At 27.4% G+C, this 16018-nt stretch overlaps 1 protein-coding gene across 1 annotated transcript; it reads right to left on the bottom strand.

The window, feature by feature from the left end:
* Positions 1–11389: 11389 nt before the first annotated feature.
* On the bottom strand, positions 11390–15719 carry LOC113383562 (uncharacterized protein PF11_0213-like). The gene is made up of 3 exons (XM_026621819.1): positions 15219–15719; positions 13701–14873; positions 11390–12230 (listed from the first exon to the last, which is right to left on the bottom strand). Exons 1-3 carry the CDS (start codon positions 15717–15719, stop codon positions 11577–11579), a joined length of 2328 nt encoding a protein of 775 aa, XP_026477604.1. The 3' UTR covers positions 11390–11576.
* Positions 15720–16018: the final 299 nt, after the last annotated feature.

Here is a 16018-nt window from a genome sequence, read left to right on the forward strand (position 1 = left end):
ATCGAAAAATATCTTTTGAAGATTCGTATTGGAATAATTTGAATGAAGCCTTAGTTTTTTTATTACTTGTCTTTTTATTGATCAATTTTTTGTATGATAAATCGCATTCAAAGAGGTAATAATTTTCTTAGAAATAATTACCGCAATGAGGAAATGGTTGCAATATTGATTTTTCCGAAATTCTGCTGAGTCTCTCAAATCATACTGCAACAGTTTGAATTATTATTATTTCTATTTTATTATAACAACTACTAAATTGACTATAAATACCAAAATTAATATAAAGTAACCTATTTATAATATAAAGTAGAGCGGGGTTCAAGGGTCCACCAGCAATATCTCAAAACAAGTAAAGTTAGGAATTTTTTAACAACAATATTTGAAAGTAATGGGATAAAATAAGCATCTTGTATAAAGCAACATCAGGAGATAAACCGCAATGTTTGAAAATCTATAACAAAAATATTTTTTTTGTTAGTTTTTCTGGTTTTGAGCACTGTTGTTTAGTAGTTTAGTAGTATATACGAGACTTTTTTTTCAAGGTGAATTGTTATTTTAGGTTAGATTCAACCATGATTCAATAGGTGTTTTTATATCCATATTAGTGGTTGGGGTAAAAAGGACGAAATGAATCTTTACCTTTGCAAAAGTGTAAACAATAATAAATAGTAAATGAAAATGTAAATTCAGTTGAAACAAAACAATTTTATAAGAAATAAATTAAATTAATAGTTCAACTATGCTGATAAATATTTCTGACAAAATACCAGATCAAAATATACAATGTTATCTTTGTCAAAAATGTGTCTGAGATTTATATTTTGCATTGGTTGAATAATGTAGCTAATATTTCGTAAAATCCATTTAAAATTAACAATAAAACAATAGATCAGTTTAATCGCTGAGTGTCCCATTTTACCTCGCCAATAGGGTAAAGAGACCAGGTGACAAACTTTTGGAAAACAGCATAAAAGTATAGTTCTACACGATAAATTAGCTGAGAATTTTACTGAATTTAGTATGATAGTTGTCTGTTTGATATGTGTTATTTGTTTTGATGTATTTGTTTGGTTCTCACAGTGTAATTGCTAATAGTCCAATTGGACCTTTGTGCCCCGCCTCTATATTATTTTTTGAAGTTTCAAATGATTCGAACGAATCTTATAAATTTGCTTTTTAACACTATCTATATAGCTGTCATATTGCTTTTTTACTAATTATTTTTACTTTATTCGAGATTATGTTTTGAAACTTATTTAAACATTTTAATAAATTTAGATTCAACAATGAGGTAATTGTAATTAACTAAAGTTAAGAATTGATTATTTTTTTAATAAAATAATACACTCCATTGTAATAAAATCAATTTAGTTCCTAAATACATATAATTACAAAACACGCGAATAAAACCTCGATTAAGTCCATTTTATCGACTAACTAAAAATAATATTGCGTCCGCACTATACTGATGGAAAAACACGATATATTCAGCACGATTATATTCTAGAACTTACCCTAAAAGTTTTTCCAATTAAGTAAAAACACTATATAAATCCGCAAATTTCACTGTGTTTATAATAAATATATTATTCCTTTAAATTTTACAACACTTTTTTAAACCATACAGTTCATAACAGTAATAATAATTGTTTATGAGCCTATAAAATTAATACACTTTATTAAAGAATAGTCAGTTAATTCAGGTATCCTAAATTTACTTGCTGACTAATAATATAAAATATTGCATTGATCAACTAAATATATTATTAAGATTAATTAATTAGTTCAATTTTTTTTTAAATCTTAACATTCAAAGTGTGACCTGAATGAATTATGTACTTCTTACTTTTGCTATTTTCCACAAATATATTATTAAATAACATAATTATAATATTATTTAAAATACTTAAAATATAGATTCCTTTTTATTACCATTTATTAACGTTTATATAAAATTATTTGATACTGATATAATAAAATATTATATGTCACTTTGTTTATTACTTAACAATTATTGTTAAATAATAAACAAAAAATTAAATTAAATTAGGAGCAAATCATTTTTAATAGGTTTTTTAGAATGTGAATATTATTTTTAAATAATCATAGATCATGAATTCATTCATATTAACTTTTATTAATATTTATATAAAATTAGAAGAGACTGATATTAGTTGCTCTATTTTTGAATACATTTTTTAAATATCTAACGAATAAATTTATTATAATAAAATAAGCGTTTGGTATGGCACTTTGTTTTAAAGAAGTTGAAAGAATTTATGATATTTTTTTTATAATGTATATATTATTTTAAAATAATCTTAAAACACACTAATGCTTATTAATATTTTTATAAAAAATATTAAATGATACTAAATTAATAATATAAGTTGAATTTTGGATGTTCACTTTATTTTAGAGATAATAATACAGATACAAATTAATTCTTATTATTCTTTATTAATATTCATAACAAAATTAAGTGATTGATAGTAGTTATTCTTAAGTTTTAAATAAATTTGTTAAATATCAAATGAAAAAATATAATTTAATAAAATATAGATATTTATATGGCACTTTGTTTTTGAGGAATTAAAATATATTGTAATCGATATTTATGATATATATATATTATTTTAAAATAATCTTAACACAGAATGATACTTATTAAAATGTATACACAGTTATATTATATTGCTATTAGTCATTAATTAGTTTTGAAAAAATTTGTTGAAAGAAAAATTATTATATATTAATAGTTGATAGGAGTCTCGCCTATCACTTTGATTTAGAAATTTATTTAATAGTTAATAACAAGTCAGTAATAGAATTTTCATAACATGAATATTATTTTTAAATAATATTAGAACAGATTTATTTTTATCATTAATTATTAATATTCATATAAAAAATAAGTGATACAACTAACAAAATAAAATATCAAAAAAAAAACGGTTTTGTATTTCACTTTGTTTTGAAAAGCTTGAAATTTATTATAATAGGTTTTCTATAATATAAATAAAAATAATAGTTTAAAATAATATTAACACAGATAAATACTTATTATTTTTTATATAAAGTTAATTATAAAGTTATTTTGTTTGGGAAAGATTAAAGTTTTGGTTTGACACTCTATTTTAAAGTTCATTATAATTACAGTTTTTTATAACATAAATATTATTTTAAAATAATATTAACACACAGTTTTTCTTACTATTATTTATTGATATTTGTAAAAAATTTAATTAAATTGATAGTAGTCTTTTTTTCAGTTTTGAATAAATTTGTTGAATGCATAATAAAAATACAAATAATATAACGTTTTTGTAACACTTTGTTTTAGAGAAGTTGAAATTGGTTATAGTAGAATTTTTATTAAATTGTATTTTTATTCATTAATATTTTTATAAAATTAAGTGATATTAATAGTAGTCTTTTTTCACTTTTGAATCAATTTGTTGAATGCCTAATGAAAATACAAATAGTACAACGTTTTTGTAAGTCACTTTGTTTCAGAGGAGTTGAAATTGGTTATAGTAGAATTTTTATTAAATAAATATTTAGTTTAAAATAATCTCAACACTAATTAATTCTAATTGTATTTTTATTCATTAATATTTTTATAAAATTAAGTGATTTTAGTAGTAGTCATTTTTCAGTTTCGAATAAATTTATTAAATGCCTAATGAAAACACAAATAATATAACGTTTTTGTAAGTCACTTTGTTTTAGAGAAGTTGAAATTGGTTATAATAGAATTTTTATTAAATAAATATTTAGTTTAAAATAATCTTAACACTAATAAATTGTTATTATTATTTATTAATATTTATATAAAATTAATTGATTTTGATATTACTTATATTTTAGTTTGTTAAAAAATTTAGGGATTTGTATGTCACTTTAATTTAGAAAAGTTAGGATGTGTTATAAAAGTAGTAGTGATTAATTATAAATATTTACTGATATATATATATATATATATATATATATATATATATTATATAATCTGTTCACCTGTATCGTTTCTTTCGCACTAAACTAGTTCTTGAATTGACTTAACATTTATAAGAACGCACACATTTAAATGAGTTCTGAGGTAATGATGTATACATATACAGATGAGTGTGTGTATGTTCATATATAGGTAAAGAACCTGCAACACGTAAAAAATATCTCTCGATCATTATTCTTTCGGCGTTTATGAAGATATTAAGATGGAAGTATCTCACATAAAATATATATTTTGCATATCGAAGGTGAACTCTCACATGTTAAATATAGGGTAAAGTGGGGATTAAAGGTCCGCGGGCAGAAAGGTCCTTCAACAATATTTCAAAAACAAGTAAAAGTTAGCAACCCAATTCTATTTTTTAAATTAAATTTCTTATTAAATTTTAGTTTAATTTTCAAGAAGATATGTTTATGTTCTCATCTGAAGTCCAATTTCATAATTTTATGTTTTCTCTGCTTTAGTTAATACATGAAGACACCGACACGAACACAATAAACGTTGAAATACGAACTCATTCAGATAATTACAAGAGCCGCCTCGAGGATCACCCAAATCAACTCGCTTGCCAGAAAACTGCGCCACATCACTATCAGGACAAGATTAAAAAGAAATTCAACTTACATCAAATATTCAAATGTTCAAAAATCTGACAATGGTCTGAAGATTTTGTCTTTTTAAGGTATTTTTTGTAATCCTACAGTTTTACTTATTGACAATTTCAGGACAGGTGTAAAAATTACTACATGCGTTTTAAGTCATTCTGAATCGTTGGCAAATTTGGACAAAGTATGGTTTTATGTGAGCCTAAAATTCACTTACCTTTACTCGGCGCTTGCTAAAAAACAGCTGCATCAATACCAAAGATTTAAAATCAATTATGCGCGACGATCAGTGTAGTCGTTTTTTTATATTCAACAGATAAGTTCAAAATTTTTCTTCAACTTTTCGCCAAAAATCCTGAACCGATTTGGAAAATTCGAATATTGTTTGAAATATATCAGTTGGAAATTGCGCTGATTCATTTTTGATAAGATCATTGTTTTAGAATGTTTTTCTCACAATTAACTGTTATTAAGATTTAACGATTCAAATTATAATTTGTATAGTAGTATATATACTGTAAATAATAATAACGTTTATGTTCTTAACAAATATTCTAAAATAATAGCTATATATAGGGGCATAGCTGGGCACCGTTAATCAAATAGTTAACTTCGTTAATCGTTAATCCGCTACAAAAAAAGTTAGCTTCGTTAAACGTTAAATCGTTACATTTCGGAAGAATTAACGCAAGTTAACGTTAATCGTTAATCCGTTAATATGTGTAAAATTACATTTTTATATCATTGCGTTAGTAAACTTAAAAAACTTATTGGTTTAGGTTCTGGAAAAAACAAAATACTTGTATAATTCAAATGTGTAATTTAACCCCGTGTGTATAAGAAAAATAGCGCGACGCGCTTTATGCACACACCGTGATAATGACGCTATTGGTCAACTTTCCGTTTTTATGATTGCATATTGTTTTTACAAGAATTTTTAACTTCCCGAAGGAGAAATTTATGTTTTCATCAAAAAATCCGATTTGCTAATTTTATGTTTTCTCGACGTTTCAAGCCATTCTGAATCGAATAAGACCAAATTTGGAAAAAGTATGTGTGTGTGCGTGTGAACAGATTTTTTGCCGTAAATTGACGTTCTCTCAAAAACGGTTCGACCGATTTCAAAAATTAAAAGCCAATCGATGTATCTCGATGAGGATTATCGTTTGTCGGATTCGTGCGACGATCTGCCGAGCCGTTTCCTTGTAAATAGCAGAAAAGTGACAAAATTTTCGTCCACGTTTTAGCCCGCAATTCTGAATCGATTCTGAAAATTCAAAAACCGTTCGAAAGATATTGGTTCGGAATCGTGCTGATTAGTTTTTGGTAACGATCGGCCGGGCCGTTTTCTTGTAATAAAGTTAAAAAAAAATCCGACAATTTTTATGATTTTTTTTTGACGGTAGATATCATAGTCTTCTAGATCATACTAAAATATTACCGCCCTACGACAACTCGTTTAGCTTTAAATATTTGTCAAAGTTTGCAAAAATTGGTATCGTTTTTTGGCATTTGTCAAAATTAGACCTTTCATCGACATTTGCTCAAAAATGCCTGAACCGTTTTCAGAATTTTAAAAGCCATTCGATGTATCTCAATGAGCACTATAGTTTATCAGCTTTGTGAGACGATCTGCCGAGCCGTTTCTTTGCAATTTAAAAAAGAGTGTTAACTTTTTGTCCACATTTAAACTCATTCTACAGACTCGATTTTAAAAAATAAAAAACTGTTCGAAAGATATTAGTTGGGAATAATACTGATTGGTTTTAGGTGAAAATGTACCGAGCCGTTTCCTTGTAATTAACTGTTGAAAACAAAATTTAAGCCGATTGTTATGAAACTTTCTTTGGCGATGTATATCATGGTCTTATAGAACTTACTAAAATATTACGGCCTTACGACAAGTAGTTTAATTTTAAAAATCATCAAAGTTGAGAAAATGAGTAGTTTTGTTGACGTTTGTTAAAATTAAAATTAGATGATTTACTTTGTATAACGATAGACTACTTGGTCTTAATGAACATACTAAACCATTAACGTCCTACGAAAACTGGTTTTAATTATAAAAATTATTGATTAGTGAAAATTTGCTTTTAGAAAATACTTCGAGTTAACGTGTTCGTTCGTTTTCAATTATGCGTGATAAAAGCTCTCGGAATACTTCTAATCAATCATAAATTAATTTGTTTTTTAAGTCGATTATTTACACATATTGGGAAGTTCATGTAACTTGCCTCAAGGCTAAATACCAACTAATTTTCTAAATAAAGGGAAAAAGAGTTTTTTTTGCGAAAAATAGGAAACGCGCGACGGGTTAAGCGTCGGGCATAAGGTGCATATTCCCCTTCATGAACATTAACATGTTCGAGTTCTCGTCTGAAAGCGAGGCTTGTTTTGGTGTCAAAATGTCTTTACCCGTGGAAAATAAACGTTCAACTGCAGCGTTTGAGGGTATAGCAGTATTGTATTTAATAAATAGATTTGTGAATATCTGTTCCCCGAGGAATGCAGCAGACTTTGCGCTTTATTCTTTAAAGAGAAGACAGAATTAAAAACGTTTTTTCCTCGTCATCATCGTTGTTATTGGCATTGCTCCCTCCGCCACTTAAACTGTCCTTCGAATTTTCCGCTGCTTCTTGTCGTAAGGCATCTTCTTTTCTTACTGCATCCACTCTACTGCTGTCATACGTTTCCAGCCTTATCAACCGGAACTTTGGGTGAAATGCCGCGGCAAGTTGGCACTGTTTATCATTCAGGAGTGGTCCAAATCTTGCGGTGCCGTGCGGTAAATAGTAGGCATTGGATTAACGATTAACGGACTTCTGGTATTTTAACGGAAGTTAACGTGTCCGTTAACATTTTTAAAAGTTAACTTAAAAGTTAATCCGTTAATCAAAATGTTAACTTCGTTAATTAACGATTAACGGATTAACGAGTTAATGCCCAGCTATGTATAGGGGTCTATATAGTGGCTTATATATAAAAAAATATTAAATTTTTGGAATAATGAGAATTGGATTGCATGGTATATCAACAAGCAGAGAAGAAGGAACAATTTGTAGAGCATCTTTATTTTTCTAGACGTTACGACATTTCTTTATACAATTTTATGCCATCGTCAGTGAATATATCGAAGAAACAAACATAAATATATATTAATAACTAAAAATTGTAGGAAAAACACCTATACCTACATATACTTATACATATAATTTTAACTGATAATTTAAAATTGATTCAAAATTGCTTATTCATTATCGGTCGAATGGAGGTGGGCTTATTATTTGATTTATTTCAATGAGAAAATACAAAAGCTGATACTCATAATCACAAAACATTATATTCACAATCAATATCTAACATGATATTCACAATTGCATATTTTATATTCTTTGACTTTATTTGCGCCTAAATGATATTTCTTTCTGTATTGAAATCTTAAAATTTTGAAAAATACTACCAACTTTTACTAAAAACAATATTGAAGACTTGTGTTTGCTTCTAAATGTAAGTAAGCAATTTTTTTGTAAATCGTGCTGACCCTAATAAAGCCTAACTAAGAGTCCACACCAATTACTAATTTAAAATATTCAAAATAATAAATATAATCATGAATAATGACCTCCATTTCTACTCCAACTTTACTCCTACTTTTTTCTCTAACACTTTGAAATGCTTTATAATTATACCAATGCATACTGTGCAGCTTGAATACGAATAGAAGGATCATCTGAACCATCACAATCGGTCCAGCGTATCTATTTATAACAAGAGAGATCGTGCATACATGCTGAACATACATCATACTCATATATTATTTCATTCTTAAATCTAACAAATAATTAATAATTCTTACACTTTTGTTTTAGTTTCTCTCTGGTCATGGTGATGACAAATATATCTAGGTTTGAATCTGGATCTATTAGAATCTGGATTCATTAGAATCTAATCTAATCCTATGAGAATCTAATGATTAGATTCTCATAGGCATCAAGAAAGTTTGTGGTCATCTCCATTACCTCGGTGCCAAATTTAGTCTACAGAACAAATTGCAAAATACGAATTAGTGGCGAAAAATTAGATCTAAGAAGATTCTCAACCAAAGTCTCATCTTCACTTCTGCTGTTTCAACAAACCCAATTCACCGAATAGCACCCTGTGGTCAACACTTCGGCAGGAACCAGAATTAGAACGTTCATGCTCTGGAGATAACAAGCGTTAGGTATAAAAATTTAGAAATAGTCGTAAATAGATAATATAAATCTTAAATGTAATGCAAAAAACTGGAATTGACGAAAAGAAAATTGACACCACATTACAAATTGATCAATAAAAAAGAAATTGGTGTTCAACATATAGATCTCAATCAATATTCACATTTAATTTTCATGCTTCATTCTGTAATTTCATTCTTTTATGTTAATAAATAAATGAAAAAGTCTATTTAAAAATGTGTTTTATATTTCAATAAATTATATAATATGTACACAAATGTATATACATACTCGTATGTGCTATATTATTATGTAAAATATTTAATAATATTTGCCTAAATATGTATAGCACTAGTGTGTAGATATATATATATATATATATATATATATATTTATAAATATATACATATATAGTAAAGTCTCGATATAAAAAATTCTCGTACGGTTACATTTTTTCAATTAGGTAATTGTAGAACCCTTTGAAACTAACTTGAGCTTAACTTTACTTAACAGAATCTTTATATCAGACTTCACTATATATATATATATATATATATATATATATATATATATATTTAACACACATGCATACATATGATTGTATATACATAAATAATTAATTTGAATATAATTAAAAATAACATTTTAATATTCATCTAAGTTACATGACTATTGGTAACGGTTTGTTCGTTTTCTTCATCAAAACATTAAATAAAAAAGTGTTTTAAATTTTCAACAAAAGTTATCCTATACATATAGATATAGATATATATGTACCAATTGTTATTTAATTTTAATTATAAAATTTAAACATTTATACATAGATTTATGCATTTGGTCCTAATATATTATATACAACTTTTAATTTTATATAATATTATGTTCGATTAAAAAGTACATATTTATTATAACATTCTGAAATCTAATAAGTATTTATAGAACTCTTAAATATAGTAATTGATTTTTTACAACAATAAAATATACATATATAAGCAAAATTTTATATGTACACTTTATTTATAAGTATGTGAATATATAGGTGTTTATTACCTATAGTAATATACAGAAATGTTCCCTTATACCCTCTGTACAAATGACAAACACTTTGTTAAAAAAAATTGCACATACGCTGATATATATATACATATATGAACACATCATATATACATATATGAATACATATATACATATGAATGCAGATTTACATATATTATTACAGGAAACCTCATAACTATAGTTCGCTTTTGTAATATATCACAGATAATTAATTTTTCTATCATCAAACAAATACAAAAATATGTACAATATAAAAAAATGTATATCCATACATCAATTTATAATCATGTACATTTATTCATAAATTTGATTTGTATAATATTTATCTTTCACTAAGAGACAACTGGGGTTTAATAATAAATAAATAAAACTTAAAAAATTTGAAAACAAATAGATACCGCAGTAATTGTTTCAATACGTATGTTTTCTTTTTACGTATTAAATCTATGAAATTGACAGAAGTAGATGTAAAATTGACATTAGTAGATTAACTAAATAAATTTAACAAAATATTTAGGAAAATATATATCACATTGTTCATTTTGTAATTGAAATACTGTATTGGATATTTCATGCAAATTGTTGTAGTAAATTATTTCTTCATATTGAAAATACTTGTACATATCTAATTTATCAATACAAGTCATTGTGAAAAGGAAGTTTAGAATAAATTGCTCAATTTTTATACTAAACTAAATATAGGTAATTACATTAAGCTATCACGATCAAAATGCTTTAAATATATATATACAATTCTGAATTATATGAATTGATTGAACTTGATAATATTTGTATCCCAAGATTGTTTTTCATACAATCATTTATAAATTGTGAACGATTTAAAAAAATTATTCTATCTATAAATTTATAAAAAATCAGGACTTTTGCTATTGGTAAGTATATTATACATATTTAAAATTGAGCAACTTTTAATACTAGCTTTTTCCTGAATTTGCATTTTTATCATATCCACGACATGTAAATTCAACCAAAATTTTATATTGAGTATGATTTTTTAGAAGAAATAATATCAATTTGCAACAAGCAATAAAATTATTTTGTAATCTCTGATAATGATTATTGGCCTTTGAAATTAAATAAAATTGTAAACGTAATTGTGTTGTGCGGGCCTTTTTCTATAATTTAATAATAACTAGAAATAAAATAAACTAAACTACTAAACTATGCATCAAACAATAAAATTAATAAAATGGCTTTAAATTAAATCTTTTTGCAGGATTAAGTTTTGAACCGCAGTATAAAGATTGAGATAAAAATTTAAGAAAATGGTATTGTAATACTTTTCTATTTTTTTTTTCTTTCTGCAATATTAAATCACCAAATGTAAATATTTAACAATAATAGCGCAATTTTTAGCAAAATTTCGAATATTTATGCGGCTTATATCGAATCGAAAAAATATCGATTCTTAAAAATATTAATTTACAATAACAGTTCAAAATTTTCCCGCTGGTGGCGCTAATCACGCGGATATTAGCAGAATGAAGCTAATTCTGACAGTGCAAAAATCTCGTTGCGTATCACCGGTCATTTTAATTGTGTTGTTAAAGACGAAAAGACTTAAAGGCGTTTTAAGTGTTTAAATTTAAAGTTTAAAAGACGTTAAAGTGTTTTAAAGTTTGTGATAAAAACTATTTTTTAACAGTTATCATATATATAGAATCTCCATCAAGTTTCCAAGGAGGTTATCAAACCATGAAAACTGGAACCACTGATATCCGCCAAAATGGCGGCTTGGCCGCAACTATCTAAACATTTATTATTTCTTTTATTGTTATTTGTGGTTTGTTCTTGAGTGTCTTGTGTGGGATTCTCGTCGTTTGAACCCCCTTGATGTGCAGAAGTCCCGGGACTACCGAGCCGTAAAGCATCCAGAATAATTTCAAAATCGGATTTCAGGTTAGTGCCATTTTCATTTTGTTCTTGCAAACTATTTGTGTTTTTCTCAATGTCATTGTCACATTTTGTGTTCATACAAGATTTTATATCCTCCATTTTGATTTCGCAATCGGTTTTACCGTTTTCTAAATTATTTGTGAACGCATGTTTTTCGGCGGTTTTGTTCAAGTAATCAAAATTTGACATGACATTGTGCAATTGGTTATCTACTTTCAATCGTTTGTCCGATGCATCAGCATTTGTTAGATGTTTTCTTTTTAAAGTGTTTTGTACATCAAATGCATTTTCATTAGACGTTTGAATTATGTTCGATTCCAAATTGCATTCATCGAGCTTGAATTTTTTAATTTCGGGCTCGATGTCTTCTATGGCGGTTACGGGTTTAGTAGCTGGCTGCTGGGAGTATAAATGTGATAAGACCTCCTGCAAAAAAGAAAACAAATATTTATTGTCGATCAAATTACTTGAACATATTTGATTAGTAAGAGTGATCACTAAACGATTAATCATGTTCTATTAAGTTATTGACAAGTGAACGTTTGTCGAGCCCCTCGATTTAAAAACCATGTGTCAGTCAGGTTAGGTTATTCGAATACAGATTGTATATTCTACCTCCACCATAGCTTTTTTAATTTTTGAAAATACTTTTAAAGATTACTTTCTTATTAAAATGTCTTTCTTATTATAATATATGACTAAAACAAACATAATACAAACATATATTTCTATATACATATTCAAAAAACAATTTCTTATCAGTCAGGTTAGGTTATTCGAATAGTAATTGTCTCCGATGATCATACATTCTACCTCCATGATAGCCTTTTTAATGTTTAAAATAACTTTAAAGATTCCTTTCTTACTAAAATAAAGGTGGTTGATAAATATAAGATATTTCATAGGCATCAATGTATTATATGTGACTAAAACAAACATAATGCATGCAAACATATATTTCTATATATGTATCAAGAAACAATTTCTTGTCAGTCAGGTTAGGTTATTCAAATAGTACTTGTCTTCGCAGACTATAGATTTTACCTCCACGATAGCTTTTTTTAATCTTTGTAAATAATTTTAAAGATTCTTTTCTTACTTATATACTTGTGGTCGATAAATATAAAATATTTCATAGGCAACAATATTTTAAATATGTGACTAAAACAAACATAATGCAAACATATATTTCTATATATGTATTCAAAAAACAATTTCTTGTCAGTCAGGTTAGGTTATTCGAATAGTAATTGTCTCTGCAGATCATAGATTCTACCCCCACGATAGCTTTTTTGAATCTTTGAGAATAATTTTAAGGATTTCATTCGTGGTTGGTAAATATAAAATATATCATAGGCATCAATATATTAAATATGTGACTAAAACAAACATATATTTCTAAATATGTATTCAAAAAACAATTTGTCAGTCAGGTTAGGTTATTCGAATAGTACTTGTCTCTGCAGATTATAGATTCTACCTTGACGATAGCTTGTTTTAATCTATGAAAATAATTTTAATAATTCCCTTCTTACTTGCATAAATAGGGTTAATAACTATAAAATATTTCATAGGCATTAATGTATTAAATATATGATTAAAACAAACATATATTTTTATACATTAAAAAAAGTTAGGGTTGAAAACTCTAGTCTGAGTGAAGTTTTATATATCATTATATCTGTATAATTATTATTAATTAAATATTTGAGACATCTATCATTTATATAAAAACGATTCATTTTTTAATTTCAATACTTTTCACAATTTATCTGTTCAATTATTTCAATTTATATTCCTAATAAATGCTTCATGCCTTTTTGCCCTCATTTAATTAATGTCTTTTTAACTATGTATACAGCTTAAAGTCTTTAAGTATAGATAATTTCAATTTACCTGCACCAATTTGTCATCAACTTCTTCGTGTGTCCGCTTCCTCAAGCCATCGTGTTGAACAACTTCTTTATTTTCAAATAACTGCATATCAACTTCTTTAGCTCCAGCACTTCCATCTGTTTGTGATAATTCAACTTTATGTGGTGATTTATATTCTATATTAACCTTGTCATCGGTTTCTCTAAATAGATTGTTGTCGTTTTGCCTTAGATCAATCTTTTGATCAAATTCATATGGTGTTCCACATACATCGATTTCAGTTTCTTCAACACAATTCTTTTGCTGGTTTTCTATACTATAAATATCTTTATAGTCAACAGTTTTGTTTGGACTTGAATTGGATGTATCTATATTTTGCTGATTTGTTACTTCAACCAAATAGCTTCCACTATCTTCTTTGAAAGGTTGTTTTTCCATCTCATAACTTGTGTTGTTTTGGTAAATATTGTTAGAACAATTAATGTTCTTGTTTTCTGCCAAGGCATAATCATCACTGTATTTTTGATACATGCCTAAATCTTTTTCACTGTACATGCCATTTGGTGTATTAATGTCACTATAGGTAATTTGTTTTGGACTACCATAAACATTTATTTGATTTGATTCATCAAATCTTGATTCTTTCATATTATCATAAGTTAAATTAAAATCAGAACTTGCAACTTTCTCAGCATCTTCTTTCACTATATCAAAACCAACATTTTTAATATTTTCATAAGTCAAATCATAGTTGCTGTTTGATACTTTCTCAGGTTCATTGTAAGTTCCAGAGTTGTAACTCATATCGATAGATGTTGTTTGACTTAATTTGTTGTACTCCATATTCAATTGACCTTCATTCATCAAACTATTTGATGCAGGATTCGTAAGATTATAATTCATACTATCCATTGTATTATTATATTTCATATCTAAACCATTGTTATATCCGTAAGACCTTAAAACATCTTCACTCGGTCTTATGGAAATCTTTTCTCTTTCCAAATTGCTGTCAAAGCTATCAGAGATGGCAGATAATTCTCTGTCAATTTTTTCTAGATCATTTTCATGATGATTTGAATTGAGCATTGAATCAATTGAAGGTAGTGGTGTTATACTTCTCGGTTGATCCAGTTGCTGGAATTGACGTAACTGTTGTTCATGCTTGCCTTGTTTCTCCCTTCGGACCTCAGCCTGGAAATAATAAATTTCATCATTAATTATGCTTATATATTTAAAAATTAAACATTATTATATTGTATTAAAAAAAAATTACTATATTTTGTTCATAGAATTGAAAATATAATTCATCATGTTTATTATTTCAATTAGTGGGTTTATTCGGTAATTGTTCTATAGTTGAAGATTTTGTTATTGGTTGGCAGCTAATTGGTTGACTATATTAATTTTATAAAAATTTCAATCAATATATAAGTTTCTGAATAAAACAGCTTCAGTTTGTCCAGAACATTAACACGTTTGAAATTTAAAATTCTGATTGATAATAATTAGAAGAAATGATAGAACTGGTATATGTACCTGTAACCTATAATAGGTGTTATTAATGCACACGCTCCGCCTCAAATCAGAATCAGGATCCCTTATCCTCTCCAATTTCTCTCCACAAAGCCTGATAACTCTTCGCCTCTCTTCCTTGAGCCTCAACCTGGCAGAAATCATTGGTACTCTCGTCTTACTCCTGGGAGGTGGTGATGTTACAGAATGGTTTCGTGGTGGTCCAAACATATCAGATTCTGATTCATCAGAATCCGAAGAAGATGAAGAGGAAGAAGTCGTATGAGAATTGTCTGATTCTGAGGAATGATCAAACGGTGAGGGATGGTGGATCAAAGGTTCTGTGGTTGTTCCATATGAGGAACTTAATGGAGGAGTACTGGTGCTTAATGAGGTATTACAAGGTTGAGAGGTTTCTGGATAACTTCCAGCTTCTGGAATATTTGAAGTTGAAGGAGTTTCATCTGGATTTCTATTCGCAACTTGAGATAATTCTTGATTAGATCCGGAAACACCTAAACTCATAGCTTCACATCCAGTTTCTACTTTGGGCAATCTGCTCTCAGAGGATTCATCAACCGAAGTTTCTGGTTCTTGACCTAGCCTTGATATTGATGCATCTTCTTCAGATATCGTTCATTTGGTAAATTTGATTCAGCGATTTGGCCATTGGAATTATTTTTATATTCGGCGTCGTCGCCGTTGCCGTCCATTGGCGAGTTATAGAAATTTGGTGGTGAAAAGGCGGTGGCCTCTGAAGCTTGGGTAGTCTGCACGTCATCTTCCACGGGTGGCATGATCACGAACACCTGGGGAAATGGATA

This window comes from Ctenocephalides felis, unplaced genomic scaffold (genome assembly GCF_003426905.1).
Source record: "Ctenocephalides felis isolate EL2017-DRISC unplaced genomic scaffold, ASM342690v1 CF-g0.4_SCAFFOLD_03570, whole genome shotgun sequence".
Lineage (NCBI taxonomy): Eukaryota > Metazoa > Arthropoda > Insecta > Siphonaptera > Pulicidae > Ctenocephalides > Ctenocephalides felis.

Coding starts and splice junctions, on each gene's coding strand:
- LOC113383562 (XM_026621819.1), bottom strand. CDS start 15,719: ATGAGTTTAGGTGTTTCCGGATCTAATCAAGAATTATCTCAAGTTGCG. Junction 14,874..15,218: donor ACACCTATTATAGGTTACAG/GTACATATACCA, acceptor TATTATTTCCAG/GCTGAGGTCCGAAGGGAGAA. Junction 12,231..13,700: donor TTGATGACAAATTGGTGCAG/GTAAATTGAAAT, acceptor TCTTTTTTGCAG/GAGGTCTTATCACATTTATA.